Source organism: Cnephaeus nilssonii (genome assembly GCF_951640355.1).
Source record: "Cnephaeus nilssonii genome assembly, chromosome: 11".
Classification (NCBI taxonomy): domain Eukaryota; kingdom Metazoa; phylum Chordata; class Mammalia; order Chiroptera; family Vespertilionidae; genus Cnephaeus; species Cnephaeus nilssonii.
The window spans coordinates 2,208,422-2,234,810 of NC_137082.1; the positions used below are offsets into that span (position 1 = coordinate 2,208,422).

Genomic DNA, 26,389 nt, shown 5'->3' on the forward strand with positions numbered 1-26,389 from the left:
GACCAGACTCGAACCTGGGACCTTCCAGTCCACAGACCGACGCTCTATCCACTGAGCCAAACCGGTTTCGGCACAGCCCTGATTCTTGACATGGGCCCCGCCCTGGGCAAAGTCTAGGGCCACGCCTGCCGGGTTGGGGACACCTCCTGCTTCAGGGCCTTACCCCAAACTTTGTACTGAGTGGTCCATCCACACGAGCTATGGCTGGCACAGGCCTGGCTGTCCCTGGCACCCCTCATCCCAAGGGAGAGCCAAGTGGTGGCTCTGGCCGAACGGAAGGAGGACCACCAGGACTCCGAGGCCTGAGCAAACGGTGATGAATAGGGACTCTGAGGCTGAGTCAGGTGCTCCGTTTCCCACAAGCCCCTGGCAGCTCAGGGGTCCCTGGATTTGGGCAAACTGATTGCTCACTCTGGGAGGGGAAGGGGCAGCACTTGGGTCCAGGTGGCCTCCATGGCCCCCCTAGGGTAAGGCGACCAGATTTTAACATTGGTGAAGCGGGACACCATTGACCGGGGGGGGGGGGGGGGGGGCGGTTCTTGATTAAAAATTTGGTCTATATGGAGCAACAAAATTTTTCATAGAATGCAAAAATAGTATTGTAATATATTTTTAAAATTTCAACGTAAGTACAATTTACAAGTATAATAAATAAAAAATTATGTATAGTATTATTTTATTCTTTGGCATATTTCTCATTTGAGTGAATTTTTTTTTTTTGTAGATTGCTGTCGTTGTTTAAAAGGTCATGAATTTGCCGTAACATAAGTCATAAGTGTCACTTTCAAGGCGGGCGCTAGACTTTTTGCCGCCATTATAAAATATAAATAATACGAGTACTGTCTGCTAAATTCAAGAAAATTTATGTATTTATGAAATAAGTAAATAAATTACTTACCTAAATTATCTGAATAGCTGATTTGTAATGACATCACTTGTTTAACTAGCTTACTAGCACGCAGTACGATGCGTATCGTCTGAGAGACAGTTACAAAATGTTTTCGTCGTTGCCAATCCCAAAAAATGCCATTGTTCATTAAGTCCAAACAATGGTGGTCGAATTCTAACAACTGATCAACAATGCGAACTTTGATAAGCAGTTCTTGATAATCAGTTCTCAACAATTATTGGTTATTATTAAAGTTTAACATTATAAAATTAACAAAAATAATATAAAACTCATATCCTGGCTAAATAGCCACATGGCCGCCGAAAACCGTATATTCCCTTCCCGTTCTCCTACCTTTCCCTAGCTTGTCATGCATTCTTTCCAAAAATCGGGACTTTTTTAAAACGCCGCGGGACGCGGGACAAATTGTTAAAAATCGGGACTGTCCCGCCAAAAGCGGGACGTCTGGTCACCTTACCCTAGGGGCCTCTCCAACATCCAGGTCACCTACAGGCCCACCCCAAGATATCTGAACATTTAGAGGTCACGGCACACGTGTCAGCTTCATTTCCACATGTGGGAATGCAGGACTTTTTAAAAAATATATTTTTTAAATATGAGATTTTATTGATTTCAGAGAGGAAGGGAGAGGGAGAGAGAGAGAGAGAGAGAAACATCAATGAGAGAGAGAATCATTGATCGACTGCATCCTGCATGCCCCACACTAGGGATCCATCGGCCCTGACCGGGAATTGAACCATGACCTCCTGGTTTATAGGTCGATGCTCAACCACTGAGCCACGCCAGCCAGGTGGGAACGCAGGACGTCTGAGACGAAGTGAATTCAAATGAGAGGCGATGGATGAACCATGAAAGGGAGCCTCAGGGAAGCACCCGGCTACCAAGAACCGCTTCAGGCTGGGCCGCAGGCTGAGCTCCTGCCCTCCGGCAGAACCGGAGCCACCCTGGTCTTACAGAGAGCAGTGGGCTGGGGAAGCCCTCCACCGCCACCCCAAGCCCGGGGTCTGGGGAGCAAGATCGGTTCCCCCCAGCTCCAGTCTCAGTCCCTCCCAGCTGCCCCTCAACTCCCAAGGAAGCCCACTGGCCTCCAGCTCCTTCAGGAGCCACCTGGTATCTGGCATCCTGCTCCACTGCCCGCAACACACCCAGCCCCAGCTCCTAGCAAACCCTTCCATCCTGCTGATGGGAAACACGCCCCGCCCCCCTTCCCACTCCCCAGAGCGGCCCCTGCCGCCAAGCCCAAACAGCTGCAGTGGCCTGGGACTGGGGGATAGGGGCCAGAGCTTGGGGGTCAGTGTACTGGAGCTGCCTGGCTGTCCCTAGTTCCCCACTGCTGGGCATAGACCCCAGGGCGACTCCAGTGGAGTTTCCTTCTGGCATCAAGCTTCTCTATCTGAACTTGAACCCCACAGGCTCTCACCCAGGACCCCGACCACTGGAGTCCCTGACTCAGTGTTTGACGTCCCACACCCACATCAGCACTCAGTGCCTCTGTGGTGCAGAGGATAAGGACATGCCCCTCCCCCATGTGGGTGCTGGAGAGTTCAGGCAGGGTCTCTCCCTCCAAAATGACTTCCAATTTGTCTGTCACATCCGAGTCCCCCTCCCCCCTGCCCTCCCGGGACTAGCGAATTGTCAATGCTTTTCATGGAAAGGAGGCGGATCGCCCTCCGCAGCTCCCTCCTTCCTCAGGAGAGCAGTGAGCTCATCACTTCATTTGTGCAAAGGCAAGTGTGTGTGGCCCTCTGCCAAGTCCCCCCATGCCAGTGTCAGGAAGGGAGGGCTCCTGGCTCAGGGGCTGAAGCCAGGCTGGGCCTCCCCGTGTCCTGGGGCGAGGGCCTGCTATAGCAGGGGATGCACTGTGCCCGTGCCAGGTTGGAGCAGCCAAGGGGGTCCTGGGAGGCTGTGCCTTGGAGTGGAGGGTCAGCAGGGGGCCGTGGCTGGCAGGGCAGGGACAAAGCCACAGAGCACACGGCTGGGCTGCGTTAGTTTGCTTCCAAAGCACGTCACTGCACTCAGAATCCCGGCCGGCGGAGGTGTGGCTAGACCTGGGCATTCTGAACACTGCCCCCCGCTGGCGGCGCTGCCTGTCCCAGCCTCCTCTGAACCGGTAACAATGCAGCCAAGGAACAAAGCCAGCCGCACGCGCAGTGACCAGGGTGCAGTGGGCAGGGCAGGCCGGAGGGCTGCTCCACTAGGCCAGAGTCCAGAGAGCAGCACGGCCCACGGAACCAGGCCCATCCACCGTGCCACCCACAGGACCGCTATCCACACCAAAACACTCGAAATCAAGTGAATTTATTCAGAAAAGGCCTGGGCACTAGACTAAGAAAGTGAGCCCCACGCCCCGCCAGGCCCTCAGGGCCCATTTACAAAGAGGGTCAGCGGCGCAGAGGGAGGCAGCCGGGAGGCCGAGGTAAGGGCTCTGGAGTCCTTGGCCTTCCCTGGGGCCTGGGCGCCTACCGCCGCAGGGACCCGGCGAGGCCAGCACTGCTGGGCGCTGGGACAGCTGGCAATGGGACCCGCAGCGCAGGCCCAGCAGGGCGCCCGCTGGCCCCACAGCCTAAGGCGTTGGGGGCTTGGCAGCCAGCCCCGCCCCCGCCCTCTCGTCCAACGCAGGTTCTGCGGGGGCCGGGCTCCTGGGGGCCCCCTGCTCCAGCACCCCCTGACCTTCTGCCTCCTCCTCCACCTCATTCTCGCCCACCCCGGTCTCAGGACGCCCTGAGGGGGCAGGGGGCCAGGTGGGGGCCGGCGTCTGATCCACTTTCCTTCGTTTCCTCACCTCGTCAGCCACCTTGGCCCGTGGGGGCGGGGGACAGGGCTGCTCGGTCTCCCCGGTCTCCCCGGGTCCCTGGCTGCCCATCTCCTGGGTCCCTGCCCCGAGGCTGCCCTGGCTGAGGGCGCAGCCCTCCAGGTTCAGGGCGATCTTCTCCACCTCCGAGGCGCTCTGGGGGCCCAGCTCCCCTGGGGCCTGCTCCCGCCGGTTCAGCTCCAACTTCCTCTTCTTGCTCTCCTTGGGGCTCGCGGGCTCCGGCCCCTCCTCCCCCTGGCTCCCGGCCTCCTCTCCCAGGTCCCTCTCCGGGGCTCCCTCCTCCTGGGGCTCAGTGCGCGGCTGCTGGGGCCCCGCGGCCACACCGTCCCCGCCCTCGCCCCTGCCCGGTCCGCAGGTCCGCCCCTGTGCGCCCTCCTTGAGGGGGGCGTCCACGGGGCTCGCCTCCCCCTCGGCCGGCTCGGGGCCCGCAGGCAAGGGCGGGCGAGGCGGGGAGCGCAGCCGGAGCCTCCGCAGCTTGTCGTGGGGCGCCCAGACGAACTGGCGGCGCGGCCGGAAGTGCTCCCAGGCGAAGCGCAGCAGCGCGCGGCGCTGGCGCGGGCAGCGCACGGTGAACACGAAGTAGTCCAGGGCGCTCTGCCGCACGCCCGGCAGCTCGCGGCGCACCAGCGTCTCCTCCAGGAAGAAGCGCACCAGCGGCGCCTGGTAGCGCTCCAGGCCCAGCTCGCCCAGCGACTTGAGGATGCGCGTGATGCGGAGGTTGTTGTGGCTGTGCCTGGGGGGCAGAGGGCGCTGGTGGGCGGGCCGCGAGGCCTGCTTTCCCTCTCCCACCGGGCTGCACCCCACCTCCAGGAGCCGGAGGTAGGCTGGGTTTATGATGCCTCCTCTATCCTCTTGAAGGGTGACTGTCCCCTTGGTCCCATGGAACACCCGCTCCCCCACAAGGCTAGAGGAGGGTTGAGGGGGCGGGCTCCTGTAGGTTGTGCCAATAGGCAGATTCATCCCCTGCACTTCCTCCAGACCCCTCCTCACCTGGCTTCTCCACAGGCACAGGGGGTGCTCTGAAGCTGACCCAGCCCGGGGGGTAGTAGGGCACAGTGACCAGTGGGACTCCCTTTAGGCCCTCACACCCTATCAGGCAGCCCCCCCCCCCCCACACACACACACAAGCAAGGAGCAGGGTGCTCAGCCTCAGTCGCTTGTCCCTGCTCCCACAAGGGCTCCCAGGGCACTGCCAGAACCCTAGCACAGTCCCCCTCTCAGCCTGAGACCTGGCTGTGCCAGCTACCCCGCTGGGGTCCTCACCAGTTGAGATTCTGGAAGCGCTTCTGGTAGCTCTGCGCTCGGCGCACCTTGCCTGTGTCCCGGTCCTCGAGCTCGATTCCGTAGAACCCCAGCATGAGCTCGTAGGCCTGGACAAACCGCTCCCCAGCCTCCTTGGTGCTTTTAAAGGCCTGGAAAGCAGCCCCCCACAGACATCAGTGGGCGATGCCTCCCTCAGGTCTGATTCATCTCGAGGCCGGGACTGGACGACTCAGGGTGGAGAAGCCCTATAGCTCCTTCATGTAACCATCTCTACTCTGAGCTCCGCCAGTTCACCAGGGCCTGAGTGTCTGCTCTAGTCCGGAGAGGAATTCCTCAAGCTGCTGGGAAGCGCTCAGGATTTGCCAGGGTGGCACCGGGCACCCGCCATCGCCTAGGAGCATGCTGCTCTTCCTGACATGCCCAGTGGCTCCCCATCAATCCCTCTAGGGGTCTTGCTCCAGCCCTAACAAGGGGTGACAAAGACTAGCCCCTGCCCCAGACGGCCCAAGGTAGAGCGATTTCTCTGAAAGACTGAGGAGTGCCCGGGGCAGAGGTGAGGAACACTTTAGAGGGAAGGTAATTAGGGGGACTTACAGCTCTTGCCCTATGAGTGGCTCCCCAGGGGTCCCCAGAGGCCCGGCTCACCTTGATCTCCCGCTGCGTGAGGGGCTTGGCATGCCAGTTCACCCCTGGCTCCCGAAGAGGAAACAGCCTGTGGGAGAAGATGCAGGCAATGCTCTGAGCAGCCTGGAGTGGCTCACCACTCAACCCTAGGACGGGCTCGCTAGACCCACAAATGTCACAGGCTCTCACAACAAAGTCAGGGGTGAGGGCAGGAGAGCTCCAGGGTGGGCATCACAGACCAGGGCACAGGACAGGCACGTGTGGCCTACAGCAGCAAGGGCGACCAGCTAGCCACTTCGCCCAGGCCGGTCAGCTGTCCCTCTTGTTCTTCGTCCTTCCTTTCTCATCATGGATGCTGAGGGTCCCTGTGCCCAGGAGAGGCCCCCGGGAGCCGTCCTCAAAGACACACTGTTTGCAGGGCTACCACACGGGGCGGTGAGCACCCTGCCACGCAGGACAGGCCACACTAGCTGCCTCGGGGCCCACGTGCGGCAGGCTTCATATCCGCTGCCCTTCCTGCCCCCCCGTGCAGCCTCCGCTCCCAGCCAGCCACAGAGGCTGCTCTCAGCTTAAGAACCCCGGCCTGCAGTGCCCGCAGGAAGCACCACATTCGGCTTCGGAAAGGATGCAGTGTGCCGGCCAGGTGTGCCTGGGCACTGCAGGAAGAGGCTCGCCTAAGCCAGGCCCTCCACCTCCTCCCCAGGGGTCCAGCCCCATCTCAGCCCCCCAGCTCTGCCCCTCCTCCCCAGGAGTCCCAGCCCCGCCCCAGATGCCAAGCCCACCTGTGCTCCGAGCCCCACGCTCGCCCTCTGCTCACCACTGGATGTAGGAATGGTTGTCCTCCAGGAGGTCGTAGTCGTCCCTCCACTTCTGAAGAATATCCTCAATGAAACAGCCTAGGAGCCCCACAGGGACAAGTCAGTGAGTCATCGTGGAGCTAATCAAGCTCGGTCCTGCTACCCACCTTTTTTTAAAAATCCTCACCCAAGCATTTTTTCCCCATTGATTTTTAGACAGAGTGGAAGCGAGGGGGAGAGATAGAGAGAAACATTGATGTGAGAGAAACATTGATGTGGGCGTGTGCAGGAAGCAATCAACTGGTTGCTTCCTGCACACGCCCTGATCGGCATGGAGATTGAGCCTGCAACGGAGGTAGGTGCCCCTGACCAGACTCAAACCTGTGACCCTTCTGTCCGCAGGCCAATGCTCTACCCGGAGAGCCAAACTGGCCAGAGCTCCCACCTTTCCTGAGGACCCTGGGGCTCTGCAGCTTTGAGTTGTACATCTCATGTGATTTTAACCCAATTTAGGCCCTCGGCCTCTGCAATCTGAGAGCAGATGCCAGAGAGAGGACTCTGCCCGAGGGAGGGACAGGTGCTCCCGACCTGCACCTGTCTTTGCCAGAGGTCCTCACTGCCCCTCACACCAGGGCTTGTCATCAGGACTCTGTCCTCACACAGAACCTGCAGCTGAGCCCACCCCGTAGCTGGTCTTCCATTGCCACTGTTTCTGCAAAGGGGCGGAGAGTGAGGATTTGAGGCTGTGCAGCCACATGGCTTCTGGGGCAATTATGCTGCACCCTAGGGAAACAGCTACAGACCACGGTTCCAATAACACTTCACTCATGGCCTGGCCCATGTGGCTCAGTGGCTGTGCATCAACCTATGAACCAGGAGGTCACAGTTCGATTCCCAGTTGGGGCATATGCCAGGGTTGCGGGCTCAATCCCCACAGTGTGGGGCATGCAGGAGGCAACTGATCAATGGTGAATGATTCTCTCATCACTAATGTTTCTATCTCTCTCTCCCTCTTCCTTCCTCTCTGAAATCAATAAGGAATATACTAGAGGCCCGGTGCATGAAAATTCATGCACTGGAGGTGGGGGGGGGGGTCCCCTCAGCCTGGCCTGCCCCCTCTCACAGTCCAGGAGCCCTCAGGGGCAGGAGGCAACCCAGCAATCGGGAAGGTGACGCCCCAGCACACCTCTGCTGCTGCCACTGCCGGCAGCGCAAACCTCGGCTGACCCTGGTTACCTGAGCCTCGGGTGGCCCTGGGCGGCTGGGGGGCTGAGGGGACTGGGGGACTCCGGAAGCAGGTGCGTGGAGTGGCCGGACCCACCCCCAGGCGAGCCCAGACTTGCCATGCACCTGCCGCCCTGGCAGGGCTGAGGGGACTGGGCGCCACCATCTTTGAGGGCGTGACAGTCAATTAGCATATTCCCTCCTTATTGGCTGTGGGCGCCGCCATCTTTGCAATGGCGTGAGTGTCAACTAGCATATTCCCTCTTTATTAGATAGTGTACACACATACACACACACACACATATATACATATACATATACATATATATATATATATATATATATATATATATATATACATATACATATATATATGAACTTCACTCATGGACACTGAAATTTGGATTTCATATAATTTTCAAGTCACAAAATATTATTCTACCTTAAATTTTTCCAACCATTTAAAAACGTGAATCCACACTCACTCACTAGTTGACATGTGGCTTTCCCACTTGGCGGAAGAGCCAAGTGGTGTGACAGAGACCTTGGGGCCTGCAAAGCCGCCCGTATTTATTGCTTGGTTCATCACAGCAAGTTTGCCTGTGGGGTCCAAGCTGCAGGTTGGGGCCCTGGTGTCCCCTCAGTAGCCTCCAGGGGTGCACTGTGGAGCTACCTGAAAACTATAGGCCCCAGTGCCCCAGTCCCAGTCCAGGTCCCAGCAGCCCCAGAGGCAGAGAGGGGAGAGGGGACCCGCAGCAGAGGCAGCTGCAGGAGGCCAGCACGCACCATTGGGCAGGAACTGGATCTCATTTCTGTAGAAACTCAGGTTTGGCATGTCACCGTTGCTGTCCCCTTCCATCAAATCCTAAAGAGCCAAAGAGAGTGCCGGTGACATCATCAGAAACAGGCTGGCCTCAGACTACAGCTTTCCTGGGGGAGGGACATTGCTCTCCACCGGAAAACACCAGACATCCCGAAGGCTGGTGAGGACCCCATGTGCCAACCTGGGCGCCTCACCCCTAGGGTCAGCACCCCCTCTGACCTCCTTCTCCTCCTCCCCAACGTGGCCAGTGCTGGGAGGTCCCCTTCTTCTGCACCCAGAGGCAGCCCAAGGGTTTCCTGAGGCTCACGGGTGCAGAGGGCAGGGGCTGAGGACACAGGAGACCACCGCGGGGCAGGCGGTGTGCGGCCGCACGTGGCTGTGCCGAGAGCTGGCACCAGGACGCCTAGGAAAGGCGAGGGCGCTGAGGCCCCAGAGGCGGGCCGAGGAGCACACTTGCCACCGGCCTCATCCGGGTGGAATGGAAGGCGGGGTTTTGCCCCAGGGGGGCTGTGAGGGTTCGAGGGTGCTTCAGGCAGCTACGTACCGGGTAGTGGTGCCGGTACCTGCGTGTGTCCTGCATGGCTCTCCAGTTTAGGGACCCCGTCATCCTAGACTGGGAAGAGGAGAGAGAGGATGAGACCCCATGGGAAATGCCCGCCTTCCTAGAGGCCTGCCAGCAAGCAGACCCCCCTCCCCGTGAGCCCCGTCCTGGTGAGGGCAGCAAGGACCTGGGCCAGATGTCAACAAAGCCAGAGGAGCCCAGAGTGGTTGGAGTGAGGCCTGCCCCCTGCTCAGCCCTCAGGACCCCCGGGCTCCTGGGGACATTCTTGGGGGGCAGCCCTCCAATCTCCAGCTTCACTTCCTCCTCTGTGTTTGCTGGCCACCCCCCTCAGCTGCAGTTATATCTCCCCAGGAACCCGCCTTCGGTAGCACTTCCTCCTTGCACTGGGCTGGAAACTGTCACCAGGCTTGTGCCCAAGGACAGTGCCTTGCCACTTACAGCCCTAGAAGGGCCCACACGCTCGTCACAGGGTCTGATGAAGGAACGAATGCCCAAAGCCCAGGGCGCCAGTCCCATCCCACGCAATCCCACTGCTCAGGGGCCAGACCCTGGGTCTCCTGGCCACCAGCCCTTCTCTGCACCACGTCAGAGGCTCCTCGCTTCCCTCCCCACCCCAGCAGCCCTGTCTCCACAGGCCAAGCACCCTGGGGTCCTGGGAAGGATGGGAGGTAACTGGTGAGCAGGAAGCTAAGGAAATGCAGCCCCACCCACCTATTACAGGGTAGGGGGCACAGGCAGGGCTGAGCCCAGCTGTCTGACTGAGGCTGGGGGAGGGTGAGGGGGCAGGGCAGAGGTAGCTCATCCTGGGGAGACAGCTGGGTCCCAGGACCTGGGAAGAGCCAAGAAGTGCCGGAGGGGTCAGGAGGCCAGGTCCACCACTGCGGCTCCAGGCTCCAGCCCCTCCCCAGCCCCCAGCCCCCCTCAATGGTCTGAACTCCAGCCAGGCCCAGGGCTGCCCCCTGCCAGCTGGTTAGGTTCTCTCCTACAGGCCAAGGGCCAGAGAACAAAACCGAAACTCAGGAGGTGCATGTCCCACTTCTCCACCAGTTTCTGTTTCTCCTGCCCCTGGGCCAGTGGGGCACCACACGGGGCAGCACTGCAGGGTGGAGTCCTCTGGGAAGGGGTCAGAGGTCATGGGCATCTTACAGGGTGGGCAAGGCGCCAGAGCAGCGTGGCCTGTGGAACGGGGGGAGGACAGCGTCCTCCACCTAACCCTCGCCACACCTGCTGGGGGACAGAACCGGATTCCTGCCTGGTGACTCCAGGCCCATGACCCTGACCACTGCCCAGCCTGCCTCCTCAGGGACTTGTCCCTGCCCAAAACACTGGATGTGCTTAGGCCGCTGCCTTTCAGGCAGGCCCAGGAGCCGCTCGGGGTCCCTCGCATTGATCACTTTAAGACATTCAGATAAACCTGAAAACCAGCGTTCTCTGGTCCAGGGAGAATCCATCCCAGAGACCACCTGATGGCTTCAAGATTCTCTAGACACGCAGTTAAGACGCTTTAATCCAAAAGCAACTGGGACACAGGGTGACGGCTACCATTCCGGGTACCATCCCTCCCTAACTCCTGTGGCCCCCACACCCCAGCGAGTGCTAGCAAACAGCCCCTGCTAACAAGTAACCAGTGGCAAGACAAGTACTGGGTGGCAACAAAAGTAACAGTGCTAATGAGTAACCAAGGGTAACCAGAAGTAACCACTGGGCACAGCCAGGGGCCCGGGCTCCCATGGCACATAATGCAGCCTCCAAGGCACCTCCAGGAGGGGGAAGGCCAGCCCCGGCCCAGAGGAACAGCGGGGGGGGGTCAGGCGTGGAGGGGAGCAGGAGGGTGGGGAAAGGCCGGGGTGCTCCCTGAGGGGCAGTGGAGGTGGCCAGCAGAGCGCTGGGATCTAGAAGACAGAGCCACGGGCCTGGAGGTGGATGTGACAGAGAGAGGAGGTCAAGGGTGTGCCAGGGGCATCCTTTTGAGGAAATGTCACCACCACACAGATTCAGTCCTGGGCACCTGTCTTAGGGCGGCCCTGGGTCTCTCCGCAAAGCCTCCTGTCTGGGTCAGGTGGGGGTGGGGGCAGCAAGCAGGGGCAGATCCCAGGGTGTCCATCAGATTATGAGGGGGCAGGAGGACCAGGGTGGGGAAAGGGCATAGCTGGCGAGGGAGTTGGGCCCCAAGTCGGGTCTCCAGGAGATGCCCCCGTCCCCCCACACTCCCGGCGGGGGGAGGGGGAGTGGACAGTTTTTCCCAGATCAGGGCCTGGCCCCCATTCTGGGGTGCGGGGGACGGTGTCTCTGGGGTGCGGGGCATCGCGGGTCTCCTGGGAGCGGGGACCACGGGTCTCGGGGTGCGGGCCTCCCGGGGCGTGGGGGTGCGGGGCTGCACCTGCAGCGCGCTGGGCCGCGCCTCCTCGTCCTCGTCCTCGTCCTCGTCCTCCGCATCTCCCAGGGCGCCGGCCTCGCCATCGTCGTCCCCGGCGCTCGGGCCCCCGCCGTCCTCCTCCTCCTCGTCCTCGTCCTCCCAGGTGGAGTCGCGGTCCGGGTCGTCCATGCTCGGGTGGCGGCGGGACCGCGCTCCGCCGGAAGCGAAAGTGAAACCCGGAGGAAGCGCGGGGGCGGGGCGGGGCGGGGCGGGGCGGGGCTGCCGACTCCGCCCGCCCAGGGCGCCCGCCCTGGAAGTACGTGCCCTGGGGCTGTCCGCCCGAGACGCCCCGACCCCAAATTCCCCTTCCCTTGCCCAGAACGTCTCCCCTAGAGGGTGTGCCCCATCCCAAGATGCCAGCCTGGGGCTTCTCACAAGGAGGCTGCCCCCTGAAGAGCAGCCCTGGAGGTTGTCCACTGAGGGTGCCTGTCCCTAGAACCCCGCCTAGATCACCTCCCACCCGAGGATTTCCCCCAATGTTCTCCCCTCCGAGAACGCCTCCCCCTTGGAGGTCCCCCCCGGATGTCCCCTGGAGGACATGCCCCCCCAGATGTCCCTTCCCCCCAGAGAATGCCCTTGGAGGATGCCCCCAGGAGGGGGGATTGCCTGGAAGTTGTCCCCCAGTGAATCTACCCCACCAGGGTGCCCTGCGGGTGTCAGCTGGTCTGCGGTCCATCAGAGGCTGGTTTGGGGAGCCATCTAGGTACCTCCAAGCTCCTCAGACTGTGGGACAGAGGGCGCTGTGTCCCCTCCACAGGGGCTCACAGCGGCAGTTTGCTCCTTGGAGGCCAGCAGGAGTGTCTGCAGCGCCCTGAGTCACTGCGCCCCAACCCCAGGAGGCAGAAATGACGGGTCACCCAGGAGCTGGGAGGTGAAAATTACCTGCAGCTGCAAATGTCCCAGTGACTGTGGGTCCCTATCAACCTTGGCTCTGACGTCTGCTGGGTGACAAGCGCTCCAGCAAAGTGGGTGACTCGCCCTCAAGATGAAACTTGGGGGTGGTCGCTCCAGGTAAAACCGTCGCCCAGAACGCAGCTCCACGTCATCATCGCAAAGGCAGCGGACACCCAGTCCACTCGCTCGTAGGCTCGGCCGTGAGGAGCGCGGCCTGTGGGTGACGGGCCACAGGAGGGGGCACACCCAGCCCCGCAGGGGGCGCTGATTCTCCTGGCCCTCCAGCCAGCGGAGAGGTTTCAGGCTGCCTGTGCCTGGGGATGGTTCGCTCCTCGTACCGCGCAGCTGGTGGCAGCCAAGAGTGGACAGAGACTTCCAATCGCCCAGGAGCTCCGCGGGAGGCCTGTCTTGGTGCGGGTGCCACGCTCCCTGACAGGTCGACCTCCGCTAACTCTCCGGCACAGCCCGCCTGGCCGGAGCCGAGTCTGCTCCCCTTTCCAGAAGGACAGAGGTGACTCCCCCAAAGGATCGGAGCTCTGGGCATTTCTGCCACCAGGGCCAGGGTAGATTTCCCGGGCAGGGGGGCCAGCCCACAGGCCTGGCATGGGCCTGGCTTGTTAGCCCATTTGCAGTTAGCCTTGGAGCCCTGGCTATGATGCCGGGTACAGGGGCTCCTCTGATGGAGGCTGTGGTGCTGGGCTGTGGGTCATTCCGGGTTTGCTGATCTGGGAGCTTTTGGGTTGGCAGGTCCCTTCTCTGTGAGCCCTGGGGAGGGTAGCCCAGCTGCACCACCCCAGCCTGCCATTCAGTTTGCCCACTGCTGCCTCCTGCCAGGGCCAGGACTGTAGACCTCCTTATTGACTTAAGACACTGCCCAACTGCTGCTTTATGAATGACAGCCACACCCCATCACCCCAAAGATTCTGCTGTGAGAACAGCTGGGGCTCTGGGGAGGCCACGTGGGCTCAGCACTCCAGGCGGCTTGTTGCCCATGTGCGTGAGGTGGCCGAGAGCATCACACCGGTGCCCCATCCACAGGCCTCACTCGCTGCCCCATGTGCTTGGCCGGGCTCTTTGTGGGAGTCTGGTGAGGCGGGATCAGGTTCCTGCCCTAACACTTCCCTCAGCAGAAATAGTTGCGGCCATGTTATTTGGCCAAAGTCCGCCCCCTACTCAACTAGCCTTGCGGGCGGGCCCACTGCTGCAGCAAGTGTTCAACACTTCTTGGGAGCCCGCAGTCCTTCTGGATCCCCCTTGCGGGGGCTCGGCCAGAGCAGGGAGCCCTGAGACACCACCTCGTTCCCACCCGCCGGCCCTGCAAGCCAGGTGCTCAGGCCCGTGTCCTTGGCGCAAAGGGCTGCTCGCTGAGGCGCCTGTGCGGGCAGCAGTTGCAGGACTGTGCTTCTTTTTGTTCTGTAGGCCTTCGTCTCTAACCCCCCCCCCCCCCGTTTTCTTGTTCAGATAATCTCCATGCTACCTGGTGGATGTGCCTAAGACCCCTGTCACAGATTGGACCCCTAAGCTGGGAGACATCACGTGCCACAGGTGCCTGTGAGCCGGACCTGCACAAATCCCAGGCAGCCAGCGGGACTGGACTCACAGGCAGGGAAGCTGAGCTGGTGAGGGCTGAGCAGCCCTGGGCAGGGGCAGGCAGTGTCTGCTCAGGACAGGGCGAGTGGGGCCACCTGCCCACCCTTCTTAAAGTGCAGTAAAATGTTCATTGAAACAAGGCACGTTTATTGACTAGGCTTTTCCAGCAAATTCTGAGGCCTCTGAAGACGCTGTAACAGGTGGGAGTTTCCCAGGAAATCTAGTGAAGGGAGCCCCTCCCGTGCCGAGTGCCACCCCGTTTCTCTCATGCATCACAACTCTGGACCTGGCAGAGTGGGTACTGAGGGTAGTGGGCACTGGCAGTGAGAGGGAGGCCAAGGGGCCTAGCTCCCTGCATGTGTTCTAGAACTCTCTAGAAGGCAGACCGCTGCTCTCTTCCCATGAAGAGTTGTTGCCTGCTCTGCTGCGAGGACAGTTGGGAGCGTGGTGTGTGCTGTGCAGACCTCTGGGACTGCATCCCTGGGGCAAGGGCAGTGGCAGGAGGGTGTGGGGAAGGCAGCCTCGACCACCCTGGGTTCTGTCTAATCCCTGCTCCATGCGGCAGGTGCTGACCACACCATGGGGCCCCCAGGCCTCGGAGCGCCAGCTTCTGCTGCAGTTCCAGTACAGGGTGGACGCCGAGAGCAGCCGCTCAGGTCAGCAGACCCTGGTGCAGACACTCTGTGCCAAGCACCGTCGGCCTGCTGGGAGGCAGGGTGCCGGCAATGTCTTCAAGGCCCTGAAGGAATGGGTCTGGCGCAGGCCAGCCTCCACCCTGATGCTGGGCGGCCTCTCAGCACAGGGTCCTGGACGGGCCGCAGCAAGTTCTGACTTCCTGCTCCCAGACGGTGGGAAGGCTGCTGGGTGGGCGGGAACTCAGGGGCCTGTTGTCGGTGTGCCGGCTGGCTCTCCATCACTTGGTGGACTTCTGCCGTGCACAGCAGTCACAGCCCCGGGCACAGGCGACGTCCAGTGCGGAGGAGGCGCAGCTGTGCCTCGTTTCTCTCCCGTCGAGGGCCTGTCACAGCCACTCACACTCCGCACCTGTCACCTGTTACGAGTTGCACCTACATTGTATCAAGTGAGTCAAGTACATCTAAGTGTACGCTTAGTTATCAATCTTGGAAAAATAAAGACTTCCTACTGTAGACAAAGCAACTGATTTTGGTATGAAAATCACACAAGCCCAGGTTGCTTTCTGTGCTTTAATGCTCCACAGGCCCCCGGCCCGGCCATCAGCTCCTGTCCGCCTCCCCTCCACTCACTCATTTGGTCTGTTTGCAAGTTACTCAGTAATACAAAAATAACCACAAATTCTCTGTGTCTGGCATATAAAAACTGAGCAAAAATTATCCCATCGCTCATTACCTGAAAACAAAACATCTTGGAAAAAATACAACATAGGTTTTTAACTTCTGCAGTATTTTTTCATATAAAACACTAGTAAAATAGGCTTCTTAGAAATTAAATAGTGAAATATCAACCACATTATACACATCGTTACAGTACAAGTGAATGAGGCCAAGCACCCAGCTGTGTCTCAGGCGCTGAGGGAGGGGCCGCTGCATGCGGCTTGTTTGGCCTTTCTCCTGAGGACGCAGTCACTTGAGCAAGCGCAGCGGACAGATGGACAGACGGCCCAGTGGGAAGACTGGTGCTCCTGGGCGGGCGGGGACCACGGCATTGCTGCTCATTCCTCCAGGTCTCTCTGGCATGCAGCTGTAGCTCGGGCCGCTGGTGCAGAGAGCAGCGGAACGGACACAAAGCACACTCCACCTAAGCCGTGATCCCGTTTCTAGGGGTGTGGGTGCCACAGACCGCCGGGCCCAGGGCGGGCAGCAGGGGCCGAGCACCTGACCCCTGCCAGCCCTTCTCTGAGGAGCATCTAAGTCCGGCGCCGCTTGGCAGCACTGGGGCTGGAGGGGTTGCTGTTGGCGGTCAGGACCTTGTCGGTGACGCGGCTGCGCTTGCGCTTGTCCACCCCTTCCTTGGCCCCCAAGTCTGAGGAGTTCTTGTCTCTGTCTTTGCTGCACTTTTCGGTTGCTTTCCCCAAGCTTCCTGAAGATGAAAAAACTGGGAAACAAAATCATTTGGCTGAAAACAGAATATCCAGAATTTTATTTCTTCTTCTTGTTCGGTTAGAAAATTCTGTATCTACACACATGACGCTCTGAACCCACAAGCTTCTCCTGAGCTGGGGCGCCCGCCCGGCCCCCAGAGCACCTGGGCCTCCTGAGGGTGTGCCCACCGAGGGGCCTCGGGCACCGCGCTCAGGCTGCAGGGCCCGCCCTGGCCGCACTCACGCCCGTGCTGCAGGTGGAGCCAGCTTTGCTACTCAGTTTGTCCTGTACTGGGGCCTCCGGCACTGCACACTGGGTCCACCTGCCTGGGCCCGCCGGTGCCCGGGGCCGCCCTGGGGTTCAGTCATGGTGTCGGCCACACGCACGATGTCCATGCCCGGCGAGGCTCCTGCCCGAGCAGATGGAAGCTGCCTTTCAACTGCTGGACCAGATAGAGTAGCTGTGGCTGCAACGGGCTAGAAATACAGGCTGGGGACCTGCGCTGCGCCCTGCGGGAAGGCCTTGCCAGGGGTGGGTGCTGTGTCCCCCGGGACCCCGGTGGAGGGACGGGAGAAGCTACACACTTACCATCATCAGCCCCATTGTGGGGGTCCATGTCTTCCTTCATTTCCTCCTTCATTTCCTCTTCAATGGTCACTTTTCCTGTGGGGAGACAGCTGCCCTCACTGAACGCCCACATTACTGGGTGACTAGCCTGGCTCAACCTGGGGCGGCTCAGGCTGGGCTGCTCCCGACCATCCGGGTGGGCTGAGCTTCACAGGCCAGAGACCCTCACTCTTCCCGAGGCTCATGCCCTTCACCCTGACACCACCACCCTCGCCCACCTCCCGCCTTCCCCTATTCCCAAACCTAACCCTGTCCAAGTCTCACCTTCGCGGACTTCTTGAATGATTTCTTCCGGGAGGACAAAGTTCCTCTCTGGGTTTGGGAATGGAAGAATCTCAGACTCGTGCTGATGGCAAACAGGAAGTTTAGTTTTTTTAAGAAACAAAAAAGATGATGTGATTTTAGGAAGTGACTAAAAATGTGTAAGAGCCACCTCAGGAGCACCCAGTGAGTACACAGTGTCGCCCTGAGGCTGCGGAGGTGGGCAGGCGCCAGCCAGGGAGGGCACAGCTCCAGCGCCAGCCAGGCAGGAGTCTTGGTGAGAAGAATGCTGGTCAGTGTCACCTGAGATGCGCTGGGCCGCCTCCCTGCTGGCACACGCCTCAGGGCAGAGCCGCAGCAGCTGCCACACGCTCAGAGGGCAGTGGCAGCCGGCAGCCTGGACACAGGGCGTGCGGGCAGAGAAAGCCACCCACAGAAAGCAGGTGAGGAGAGCAGACACCCGAGGCCCCGACGGCGTGTCAGGTTCCACCTGTCCTGCACGTCACGTGTGCCAGAAGGGACAGAGACCCTGATACACGGAACACTGGACGAGGGAAGGTGAGTTGGTGGGAGGGGATTCGGGAAACGGGCTTCCACCCGCCACCCACAGGGGAGCCATGTCAACAGGCGGCCCGCCGTCAACGTGCTGATCAGCATCTCTGGCCGCAGTGACCCACTGGCTGCTGGCCCCCCTGCTCACGCTGCGGGTAGGGTCCAGGGACTTGTGCTAACAAGGGCCAGAGTGGTGCTGGGGTCTAGGCAGTACCATCCCTGAGGTCTTGCTCATACCTGAGTGACAGGCCATGACAGGAAGAGGGAGAGGGCTGCTGTCCTGAGCTGAGAGCTCTGGGTGTGCACTGCAGCCTCCTGGGGCCTGTCATGTGGGCCTCCCGCGCTAGTGTCTGTGCCTCAGAGCTGCCTGCCTGTCTCCCCGAGGACACCAGGCTCTGCTGCTCTCATCTCCATGTCCCACTTCCGGCCCCAGCAGCCTGAAGTCAGGGTGTGGGAAGTGCCTGTGGTCCAGGTGACCCCACACAAGACAGACATGGGAGCTTTGCACCCAAGGCCACCCCAGAAGAACCCCTCTAGTGCAGCAGCTGACCCTCAAAGGGGCTGTGCATAAACAGCAGCCAGCTCCAGGGCACAGCTGTGACCCATGACAAGCAGAGGCAAAGGACTTGCCGGAGGTCGACAAGATGCAAGGGACAGCACAGGGTCTGGACAGAAGGCCGGGGGGCTGGCAAGCCTTCCCTGACCCGGCTTAGGCTCCTGCCTCGACCCCAGGTGGGTGCCCTCCTCTGATCTCCTGCTGTTCCTCTGTGGGGAACACCTGTCCCTTTGGCCCTCCTGGTTACCTAGGTAACCTGGCCAGCTGGGAGTCCCAGCAGGCCTGAAGCCCGCCTGTCTGGTTCTCACAGAAGCCACCACATTCACCTTAACCTGACCGAAGTGTGGGCACTTCCTGCCTGGAGCACTCCTGGGACCTCCCATAGGACAGATGCCCGCGTGAGGGCCCCCTCCCTTGGGCCTGGGCTCCGGCGTTACCTCCCTGGAGAGACTTTCACTGATCACCAATCTACAGGAGGTTCTGCACAGGTAACCAGCTATCATCACTAGGTCTGTGCTTTCTTCAGCCCCACTCGGAGCTACCTGGTTGAAGGAACGGGCCCCACGAGGACGCAGGCTCTCTGAGGACAGACCCAGGAGGTCTGGAGGGGACACCGCTGCCAGCTCCGTCTGGGGAGGAAGGGGCTCGGCCTTGGGGGACTGGGGAGGGCGGGGCCCAGCTCACCAGCGCCTGCATGTCATACATGGTGCTCAGGTGGTCCCAGATGACCTTGGACGGCACCTGCCTGCCGATGTTCTGGCTGAACTTGTCCCTGATACAGATCATGTGGAAGTGCCGGTTCACACCTGCGGGAGAAGGCTCAGGTTGGAGGGAGGGGCGGAGGGCAGGCGTCGGTGGGGAAGGGGTAAAGAAGAGGCAGAGGCGGGGCGCGGGAACCCGGGCAGGGTCGGGGGAAGGGGGCTCCGCCCGGCGCGCGCCCCTGGCCGTTGCCGGCTCGCCCCGCCCCCACGCAGGTCCGCGGCGCCCGCTCACCGACGGGCTTGTGGCCCAGCATGGCGTGGAAGAGGCACACCTCCACCTCCGGGCTCCACACCACCGTCTCCTCGGCGGGGCTAGTGGCCGCCTCCCCCGGCCCCTTGTCGCCCGCCGCGCCCCCGCCGCCCACCTCGGCCTCCCCCATGGCCCGGCTCAGCGACGAGCCCCCGGCGGGAGCGGCGGGAGCGGCGGGGCCACGGCTCCGCGCAAGCGCACTCGCCGGGGTGCGTGCTCCGCAGGCTCAGCACGCAGGCGCAGGCTCAGCAGAGGGTGGATCCCGGCGCGCGCCCGCGGCGCCCCCTGGCGGTGCGGCCGAGTAACGCAGCGCGGACCTCCGGAAATGGAGATTTGGGGGAAGGGGATGGTGGCGCTCTAAATTAGGTTGAGGAGATCGCTGCACAACTCTGGGTAAACCCCGTCGAATGTAAATGGCGGAATTGCAAATTACACCCCAATAAAGCGATTAAGAACTAAGAACAGGCCACAGTCAATTCCGCCAGTGTGGGCTTTAAAGGGCTTCTATTGCCTCTGGTCTGAGCACTGCACAAAGCGGCTTCTGCGCAACGGGAACAGGTGGGCGGGCGCCTGGGGGGTTAGCCCGGGTGGGGCCCCGGAGAGGTCCCGAGAGACCCCGGCGCAAGTTAACTGCGGTCCGCACCGGGGCGTGGCCGAGGCAGGGCCGGGTCGGGCCAGAGGGAGGGTTAACCGCTAGTCGGCGCCCAAACCGCGGCCGGGGGCGGGGCGGGGCCGGGGCGGAGTCTTGCCCTGGGGCGTGGTCAAGGTGGGGCTGCGGCTGGGAGGCAGCAGCCCAGTGACGAATCAAAGCAGCACCCAATCAAGGCATCCCGGGCCTCCGCCCCGCCCCGCCCATTCCTGCCCGGCCACGCCCCGTGGTGCCCTAGCCCCGGACCCGCGGGCAGTGCGCTCTTTGGCTCCCTATGGTTGTAGACTCCTCCATGGGGCTTGCGGGTCCCTTTCTCTGCCGCCTGCAAGCTGTGTGAGTCGCGCCAGGCACAGAGCCTCTTTAGGCCTCAGTTTCCTCCTGCGTGCGATTGGACCAACAAGGGCGCATTCCCAGGGGTATTGCGAGGGTTCTGCCCTGCCAGCCGCCTGTCTACTCAGTGTCCCGGATACAGTTCGGGCTTCATAGTAAACAGCTGGAGCCAGCCGCTGAGCGCTGCCCCTTGGCCCGCGTAGACTCTGGGACAGCCACGTGGACTCAAAGCGGGGTCAGCCGGCTGGGGCCTGAACCTCGGCTTCCCATCTGTGAAGGGGGCTGCGGGTGATGCAGTCCCCACAATTCCAGCAGGAGAGGTGGCCCAGAGAGGATTCTGCAGTGGGAGCCCTGAGGTAGCTGGGAGTTCTGGTCCCGCCTGGCCGGTGCTCCTCTGCCTTGGCCCAGAGTGGGATTTGACTCAGTGGTGGCCGCAAGGCAGAAGCAGGGCTGCTTAACACGGGCTCCCAAACGCAGCAAGTGCTCAGTGGAGGGTGGCCCTCCATTATAACCTCTTTACTGTGCCCTGGACACCTGCTCCTTGGCCACATTCACTCTCTGCTCACTCCCACCCCATCTTTGCCTTTTTAAAAATATAAATATTTCATAGAGAGGAAAGGAGAGGGATAGAGAGTTAGAAACATCAATGAGAGAGAAACATCAACCAGCTGCCTCCTGTACACCCCCTACTGGGGATGTGCCCTCAACCAAGGTACATGCCCTTGACCAGAGTCGAACCTGGGACCTTTCCGTCCGCAGGCTGATTCTCTATCCACTGAGCCAAACCGGTTAGGGCCCATCTTTGCCTTTTACCATTGGAGAGCCTCCTCTCCCAGGTGCCTGGGGAACCACAAACACCTCCAGCTGGAGTGGCAAGCTATCTGCTCCACTACCAGCTGGGGCTTGCAGCCCACACATCTCACCTCTAGGGGGCGTCTCCCACTCACTGTTTGGACCCAAACCAGGGCTCCTTAGAAGCATGCAGGCAGGAACCAAATGAAGGCTGTTCCTTTGCAACCTGGCCCACCCAGAGGTTGGCATCTTGAAAAGGAAGTCCAGTTCTTCAGAAGGGCATCTGAGGGAGGAATCGCTGTGACGACCCGGGGACTTGTGTCCCGCCTGGGGAGGGAAGCGCTGTGGTCGGCTCCATTGATCCTCACAGCACCCTGTCCTGGTCCTATTATTGTCCCCACCACAGCCCTGCAGGGCTGAGCTGGGCCAGGCAGGAGGGGAGCCACAGGATGCCAGGCTCAGCGGCTGATCATCCCTGACTGGTGTGGGGGGGTTGACTTCTTTTTGGGGTTGCCAGATTCAACATTAGTTAAACTCCAATTTCAGATAAACAAGGAATAATTTTACAGTATAAGTATGTCTCAAATATTGCATAGGTTATGCTTATATAAAAAAATTATTCACTATTTAAAATTCAGGTTTAACTGGACGTCTTATATTTTATCTGACGCTCCTACTCCTAAATTTGCCTAAATTACTGTCTGGTTGGCAGCTTGTTGTGCTGAGAGGCAGGGCCCGCCCGGTCCGTAGTGCCACCTCTTGCTGACGTGTGTGAGGGAGGGGCGGGCGGCCCTGTCACTGCTGGGCACTCAGGATTTGTGGAGGGAGTGAGAGACTCTGCTGCGATGGCCAGGGGAGACCTCAGCCCAGGCTCTCCTGGGCTGATTTTGTGGGTGCAGAAGACCCCCCCCCCCCCCAGGGAAGGGTGTACAAGAATCAACTTCATTACCTCCTGCCTCACTGAACAGTCTGTGTGTTTCTGCCAGGAAAAGCCTGGCGGGGAGGTACCCGTCCACCTGTGCACCCGTGGGCGGTGGCATGGACCAAGAGGAGGCGGGTGGGAGTTCTGGTAGCCCGGCATCTCCGAGTGTGAGCGCGGCCCTCACCAGCAGCCCGGTTAGCGGGGACGAGTGCCTGTGTGTGTATGTGCATGCATGTGTCAGCGCACATGCGTCCCCGCGCTGCTGAGTCAGCCTGGGGGGGCGCTGTTGAGAGCAGTCCCCAGGTGTCTTGAGGTGAGGGCACCATGGGGTGCCGCCAGCTGCTCTCCGGTTGCCTCGCAGTGGGCCGGGGAGGCGGCAGAGCTGCTTTCCATCATCGCTCCCCTTCCCAGTTCTTGTTGTGGGATACGGGCCTTCCACGCCCTTGGGCACAGCCCCTTGTCATTAGCGCCAGGCCCTGCTGGAGGACCTTTGTCCGGCTGGCAAAGGGTGATTGTGAGAGCTGATGGCCTCCCCTGGGACTGCAGGGACCAAGCGGAGAGGAGGGTTTCCTGGTTATTCTGTGCCAATGGCCATTATTATCCTGTTTGTGTTGGGGAAACCGAGGCACAGGAATACTGGGTAACTGGTCCACTATGCTAAGTGGGGTGCCAGGCTTTGCACTCTGCCCATGTGATCCCCCACTCTCTCATCTTCCCTGAGAGGGGGGTCCCACGGGTACCCCTCATTTGCCCTGCTGGAACTGACAGGCCCAGCCCCTCCGCTCTCCCCTCCTGTGGCCCCGGGGAGCCCGTGGGCCAGTGTGTAGGAAGCCTTTCTCCAGGAGGGTGTCGTGCTGGGGGGTAGAGTTGGGGGAGGTGCGGGCCTCCTGATCAGGGACCCTGTGAAGGCCGTGTGCTCGGTCCTCAGTGAGGGCAGCTCCCAGGGGGCGTGCACAGTGTGGCCACAGCGATGGGGACTCAGCTTCGTGCTCAGTGCGGCCCAGCGCCAGGGAGAGGGGAGGAGAGCTGGTCTCCAAGGGCTGTGCTTTTTGATGTCGGTTTTGAAGACCCCTACCCCCCAAGAGCCAACTCCAGTGACACCTCTGCCCCACAGACACCCTCTCCCACTGCCCCCCCCCCCGTTCTATTTTCTAATGACGAGGGCTTTATGCACCATCTGATGGTGGTGTCATCTGTCATTTCCCTCTCAGAGCCCTGGGACCACTCTGACCTCAAAATGCTGCAGGACAGCAATGTGACAGCTGCCAAATGCCGTGGCGGCCGTGGCTGGGGTGTTCATCATTTCAGCTCTCAGGTCAGTTTCAAGGGAAAAACAAGGGCTGAATTTATTTTGAAAAGATGGAATTGTTCCCCACTGATGCAGCTTCCATAGGCCAGCTCTGCTTTCTTGTGCACTTACACAAAAAAGGAAATGCTTCTTTGGGTCAATGTGGAGAATAGCGAATGTGCTCTTTGTAAAGGGCAGCGGTTCTCTTTAGAGGCAGGAAAAGTCATTCTGAAATCAAATTCCTCTGCCCCGCACTTGCCCTGAGCCAGGCCCTGCAGCTTCTATAGTGTACTGCTAGTCTCCTCCTCTATCCATCCTTTCATCCATTCATCTGACCACTCTCCTTCCATCCATCCACCATCCATCTACCAACCATGCATCCATCATCCATCCACCATCCATCCACCCATCCATCAACCCACCCATCCACCATCCATCCATCCATCCATCCATCCATCCATCCACTCATCTACCCATTCATCTATCTACCTACTCACCCATCCACCCACTCATCTATCCATTCATCTATCTACCTACTCACCCATCCACCCACTCATCTATCCATTCATCTATCTACCTACTCACCCATCCAGCCACTCATCCATCAACCCACCCATCTACCATCCATCCATCCATCCATCCACTCATCTATCCATCCATCTATCTACCTACTCACCCATCCATCCACTCATCCATCAACCCACCCATCTACCATCCATCCACCATCCATCCACTCCTCCATCAACCCACCCATCTACCATCCATCCACCATCCATCCACCATCCATCCACTCCTCCATCAACCCACCCATCCACCATCCATCCACTCCTCCATCAACCCACCCATCTACCATCCATCCATCCATCCATCCATCCATCCATCCACTCATCTATTCATCCATCCATCTATCTACCTACTCACCCATCCATCCACTCATCCATCAACCCACCCATCTACCATCCATCCACCATCCATCCACCATCCATCCACTCCTCCATCAACCCACCCATCTACCATCCATCCATCCATCCATCCATCCACTCATCTATCCATTCATCTATCTACCTACTCACCCATCCATCCACTCATCCATCAACCCACCCATCTACCATCCATCCACCATCCATCCACCATCCATCCACTCCTCCATCAACCCACCCATCTACCATCCATCCACTCATCTATTCATCCATCCATCTACCTACTCACCCATCCATCTACCAACCATCCATCCACCATCCATCCATCCACTCATATTCATCCATCCATCTATCTACCTACTCACCCATCCATCTATCAACTATCCATCCACCATCCATCCACTCATCCATCAACCCACCCATCTACCATCCATCCATCCATCCATCCACTCATCTATCCATTCATCTATCTACCTACTCACCCATCCATCCACTCATCCATCAACCCACCCATCTACCATCCATCCACCATCCATCCACCATCCATCCACTCCTCCATCAACCCACCCATCTACCATCCATCCATCCATCCATCCATCCACTCATCTATTCATCCATCCATCTACCTACTCACCCATCCATCTACCAACCATCCATCCACCATCCATCCATCCACTCATCTATTCATCCATCCATCTATCTACCTACTCACCCATCCATCTATCAACCATCCATCCACCATCCATCCACTCATCCATCAACCCACCCATCTACCATCCATCCACCCACTCATCTATCCATTCATCTATCTACCTACTCACCCATCCACCCACTCATCTATCCATTCATCTATCTACCTACTCACCCATCCACCCACTCATCTATCCATTCATCTATCTACCTACTCACCCATCCATCCACTCATCCATCAACCCACCCATCTACCATCCATCCATCCATCCATCCATCCATCCACCCACCCACCCATCTACCATCCATCCATCCATCCATCCACTCATCTATCCATCCATCTATCTACCTACTCACCCATCCATCCACTCATCCATCAACCCACCCATCTACCATCCAGCCATCCATTCATCCATCCACTCATTTATTCATGCATCTATCTACCTACTCACCCATCCATCCACTCATCCATCAACCCACCTATCTACCATCCATCCATCCACTCATTATCCATCCATCTACTATCCATCCATTCACCATCCATCTACCCATCCATCCACCCACCCATCCATCCACTCATCCATCAACCCACCCATTTACCATCCATCCATCCATCCACTCATCTATCCATCCATTTATCTACCTACTCACCCATCCACCCACCTACCCACCCACCCACCCACTCATCCGTCCATCCACCCACCCACTCATCCATCTACTTGTCTATCCACCCATCTACTATCCATCCATCCATCCACCCATCCATCCACCCATCCATCTACCATCCATCCATCTATCCATCCATCCACTCATCTATCCATCCACTCATCCACCCATCCACCAACTATCCATCATTCATCCAGGGCAGAGGAAAGGTCCACAGGGGGGGCTGCCAGAGCAGGTGCACATCAGTGAGCAGCAGCCAAAGCTGCTAGTGGTGGGAGGAATGGTTCCCAGCCTGGGCCACACTGGCTGGAGTGCATGTCCCTGTGGTCTGCCTCTTTTGTCCACTGACCACTGACCATGCTGTCCCAGGCTGGTCCCCAAGAGCAGCACTTGGAACACCGTGGAGAGCAGGGCATGCTGGTTCAGGAGCTCAGATCTGTCCACTCCCTGCAGACGGGGAGCCGGGTCCCCACCCCACCTCACCGTGGCCTCCAATTCAGATCCAGGATGCAGCCTGCTCAGGACAAGGCAGGTGAAGGCTGCAGAACTCCCAGCATCAGACGACACTGCAGGTGGGCCCTGGGGGTTTCTGGCACTGCTGAGCCAGCTCCCCTGCTGTGGATGGTGACCACTGGGCCATGGGAGGGGCTGAGCTCAGGGCTCCTCTACACGTGTGCACAGACACACATGCAAAGCTTTCTTTAAAAATATATGTTTATTGATTTCAGAGAGGAAGGGAGAGGGAGAGAGGGATAGAGACATCAATGATGAGGGCGAATCATTGATCAGCTGCCTCCTGCACTCTCCTTAAAGGGGATCCAGCCTGCAACCCGAGAATGTGCCCTGATGGGGGATCGAACCATGACCTCCTGGTTCATAGGTTGACGCTCAACCACTGTGCCATGCTGGCCAGGTGTGCAAAGCTTTCTTTTCTTCCTTCTTTTTTTCTTCTTCTTTTTAAAAAATATTTTTATTGATTTTAGAGAGGAAGGGGAGAAAAATAGAAACATCAATGATGAGAAAGAATCATTGATTGTCTGCCTCCTGCATGCCCCCTATTGGGGATTGAGCCCACAACCTGGGCATGTGCCCTTGATTGGAATCGAACCTGGGATCCTCAGGCCAATGCTCTATCCATTGAGCCAAACCA

At 59.4% G+C, this 26,389-nt stretch overlaps 2 protein-coding genes across 6 annotated transcripts; both read right to left on the bottom strand.

Annotated features, from left to right (window-relative positions):
• Positions 1-3,001: 3,001 nt before the first annotated feature.
• OGFR (opioid growth factor receptor) lies at positions 3,002-11,601 on the bottom strand. Of its 2 annotated transcripts, none has more exons than XM_079784166.1 (7): positions 11,396-11,601; positions 8,998-9,061; positions 8,417-8,495; positions 6,427-6,505; positions 5,631-5,697; positions 4,986-5,134; positions 3,002-4,455 (listed from the first exon to the last, which is right to left on the bottom strand). In XM_079784166.1, the coding sequence occupies exons 1-7, from the start codon at positions 11,473-11,475 to the stop codon at positions 3,474-3,476; spliced, it is 1,500 nt and encodes a 499-aa protein (XP_079640292.1). In that variant the 5' UTR covers positions 11,476-11,601; the 3' UTR covers positions 3,002-3,473. The 2 variants fall into 2 exon arrangements, with proteins under 2 accessions (XP_079640292.1, XP_079640291.1); XM_079784165.1 differs by having other exon boundaries at positions 3,003-4,455; positions 8,998-9,066.
• A 2,446-nt stretch (positions 11,602-14,047) lies between these two features.
• MRGBP (MRG domain binding protein) lies at positions 14,048-19,549 on the bottom strand. 4 transcript variants are annotated; one of them, XM_079785162.1, is made up of 5 exons: positions 18,965-19,190; positions 18,656-18,777; positions 16,867-16,948; positions 16,564-16,638; positions 14,048-15,988 (listed from the first exon to the last, which is right to left on the bottom strand). In XM_079785162.1, exons 1-5 carry the CDS (start codon positions 19,110-19,112, stop codon positions 15,801-15,803), a joined length of 615 nt encoding a protein of 204 aa, XP_079641288.1. In that variant the 5' UTR covers positions 19,113-19,190; the 3' UTR covers positions 14,048-15,800. The 4 variants fall into 4 exon arrangements, with proteins under 4 accessions (XP_079641288.1, XP_079641289.1, XP_079641290.1 ...); XM_079785163.1 differs by lacking the exon at positions 14,048-15,988 and adding an exon at positions 15,995-16,417 and having other exon boundaries at positions 18,965-19,549; XM_079785164.1 differs by lacking the exon at positions 14,048-15,988 and adding an exon at positions 15,995-16,414 and having other exon boundaries at positions 18,965-19,548.
• Positions 19,550-26,389: the final 6,840 nt, after the last annotated feature.

What these genes read in the sequence shown, in the direction of transcription:
- OGFR (XM_079784165.1), bottom strand. Translation starts at nt 11,560, where the DNA reads ATGGACGACCCGGACCGCGACTCCACCTGGGAGGACGAGGACGAGGAG. An exon ending in CGCGGCCCAGCGCGCTGCAG is followed by an intron (nt 9,067 to 11,395) that starts GTGCAGCCCCGC and finishes TCCTCTTCCCAG; the next exon opens with TCTAGGATGACGGGGTCCCT. An exon ending in CGCTTCCAGAATCTCAACTG is followed by an intron (nt 4,456 to 4,985) that starts GTGAGGACCCCA and finishes TCTGCCCCCCAG; the next exon opens with GCACAGCCACAACAACCTCC.
- MRGBP (XM_079785162.1), bottom strand. Translation starts at nt 19,112, where the DNA reads ATGGGGGAGGCCGAGGTGGGCGGCGGGGGCGCGGCGGGCGACAAGGGG. An exon ending in TGTATGACATGCAGGCGCTG is followed by an intron (nt 16,949 to 18,655) that starts GTGAGCTGGGCC and finishes GTTTGCCATCAG; the next exon opens with CACGAGTCTGAGATTCTTCC. An exon ending in CCACAATGGGGCTGATGATG is followed by an intron (nt 15,989 to 16,563) that starts GTAAGTGTGTAG and finishes TTTGTTTCCCAG; the next exon opens with TTTTTTCATCTTCAGGAAGC.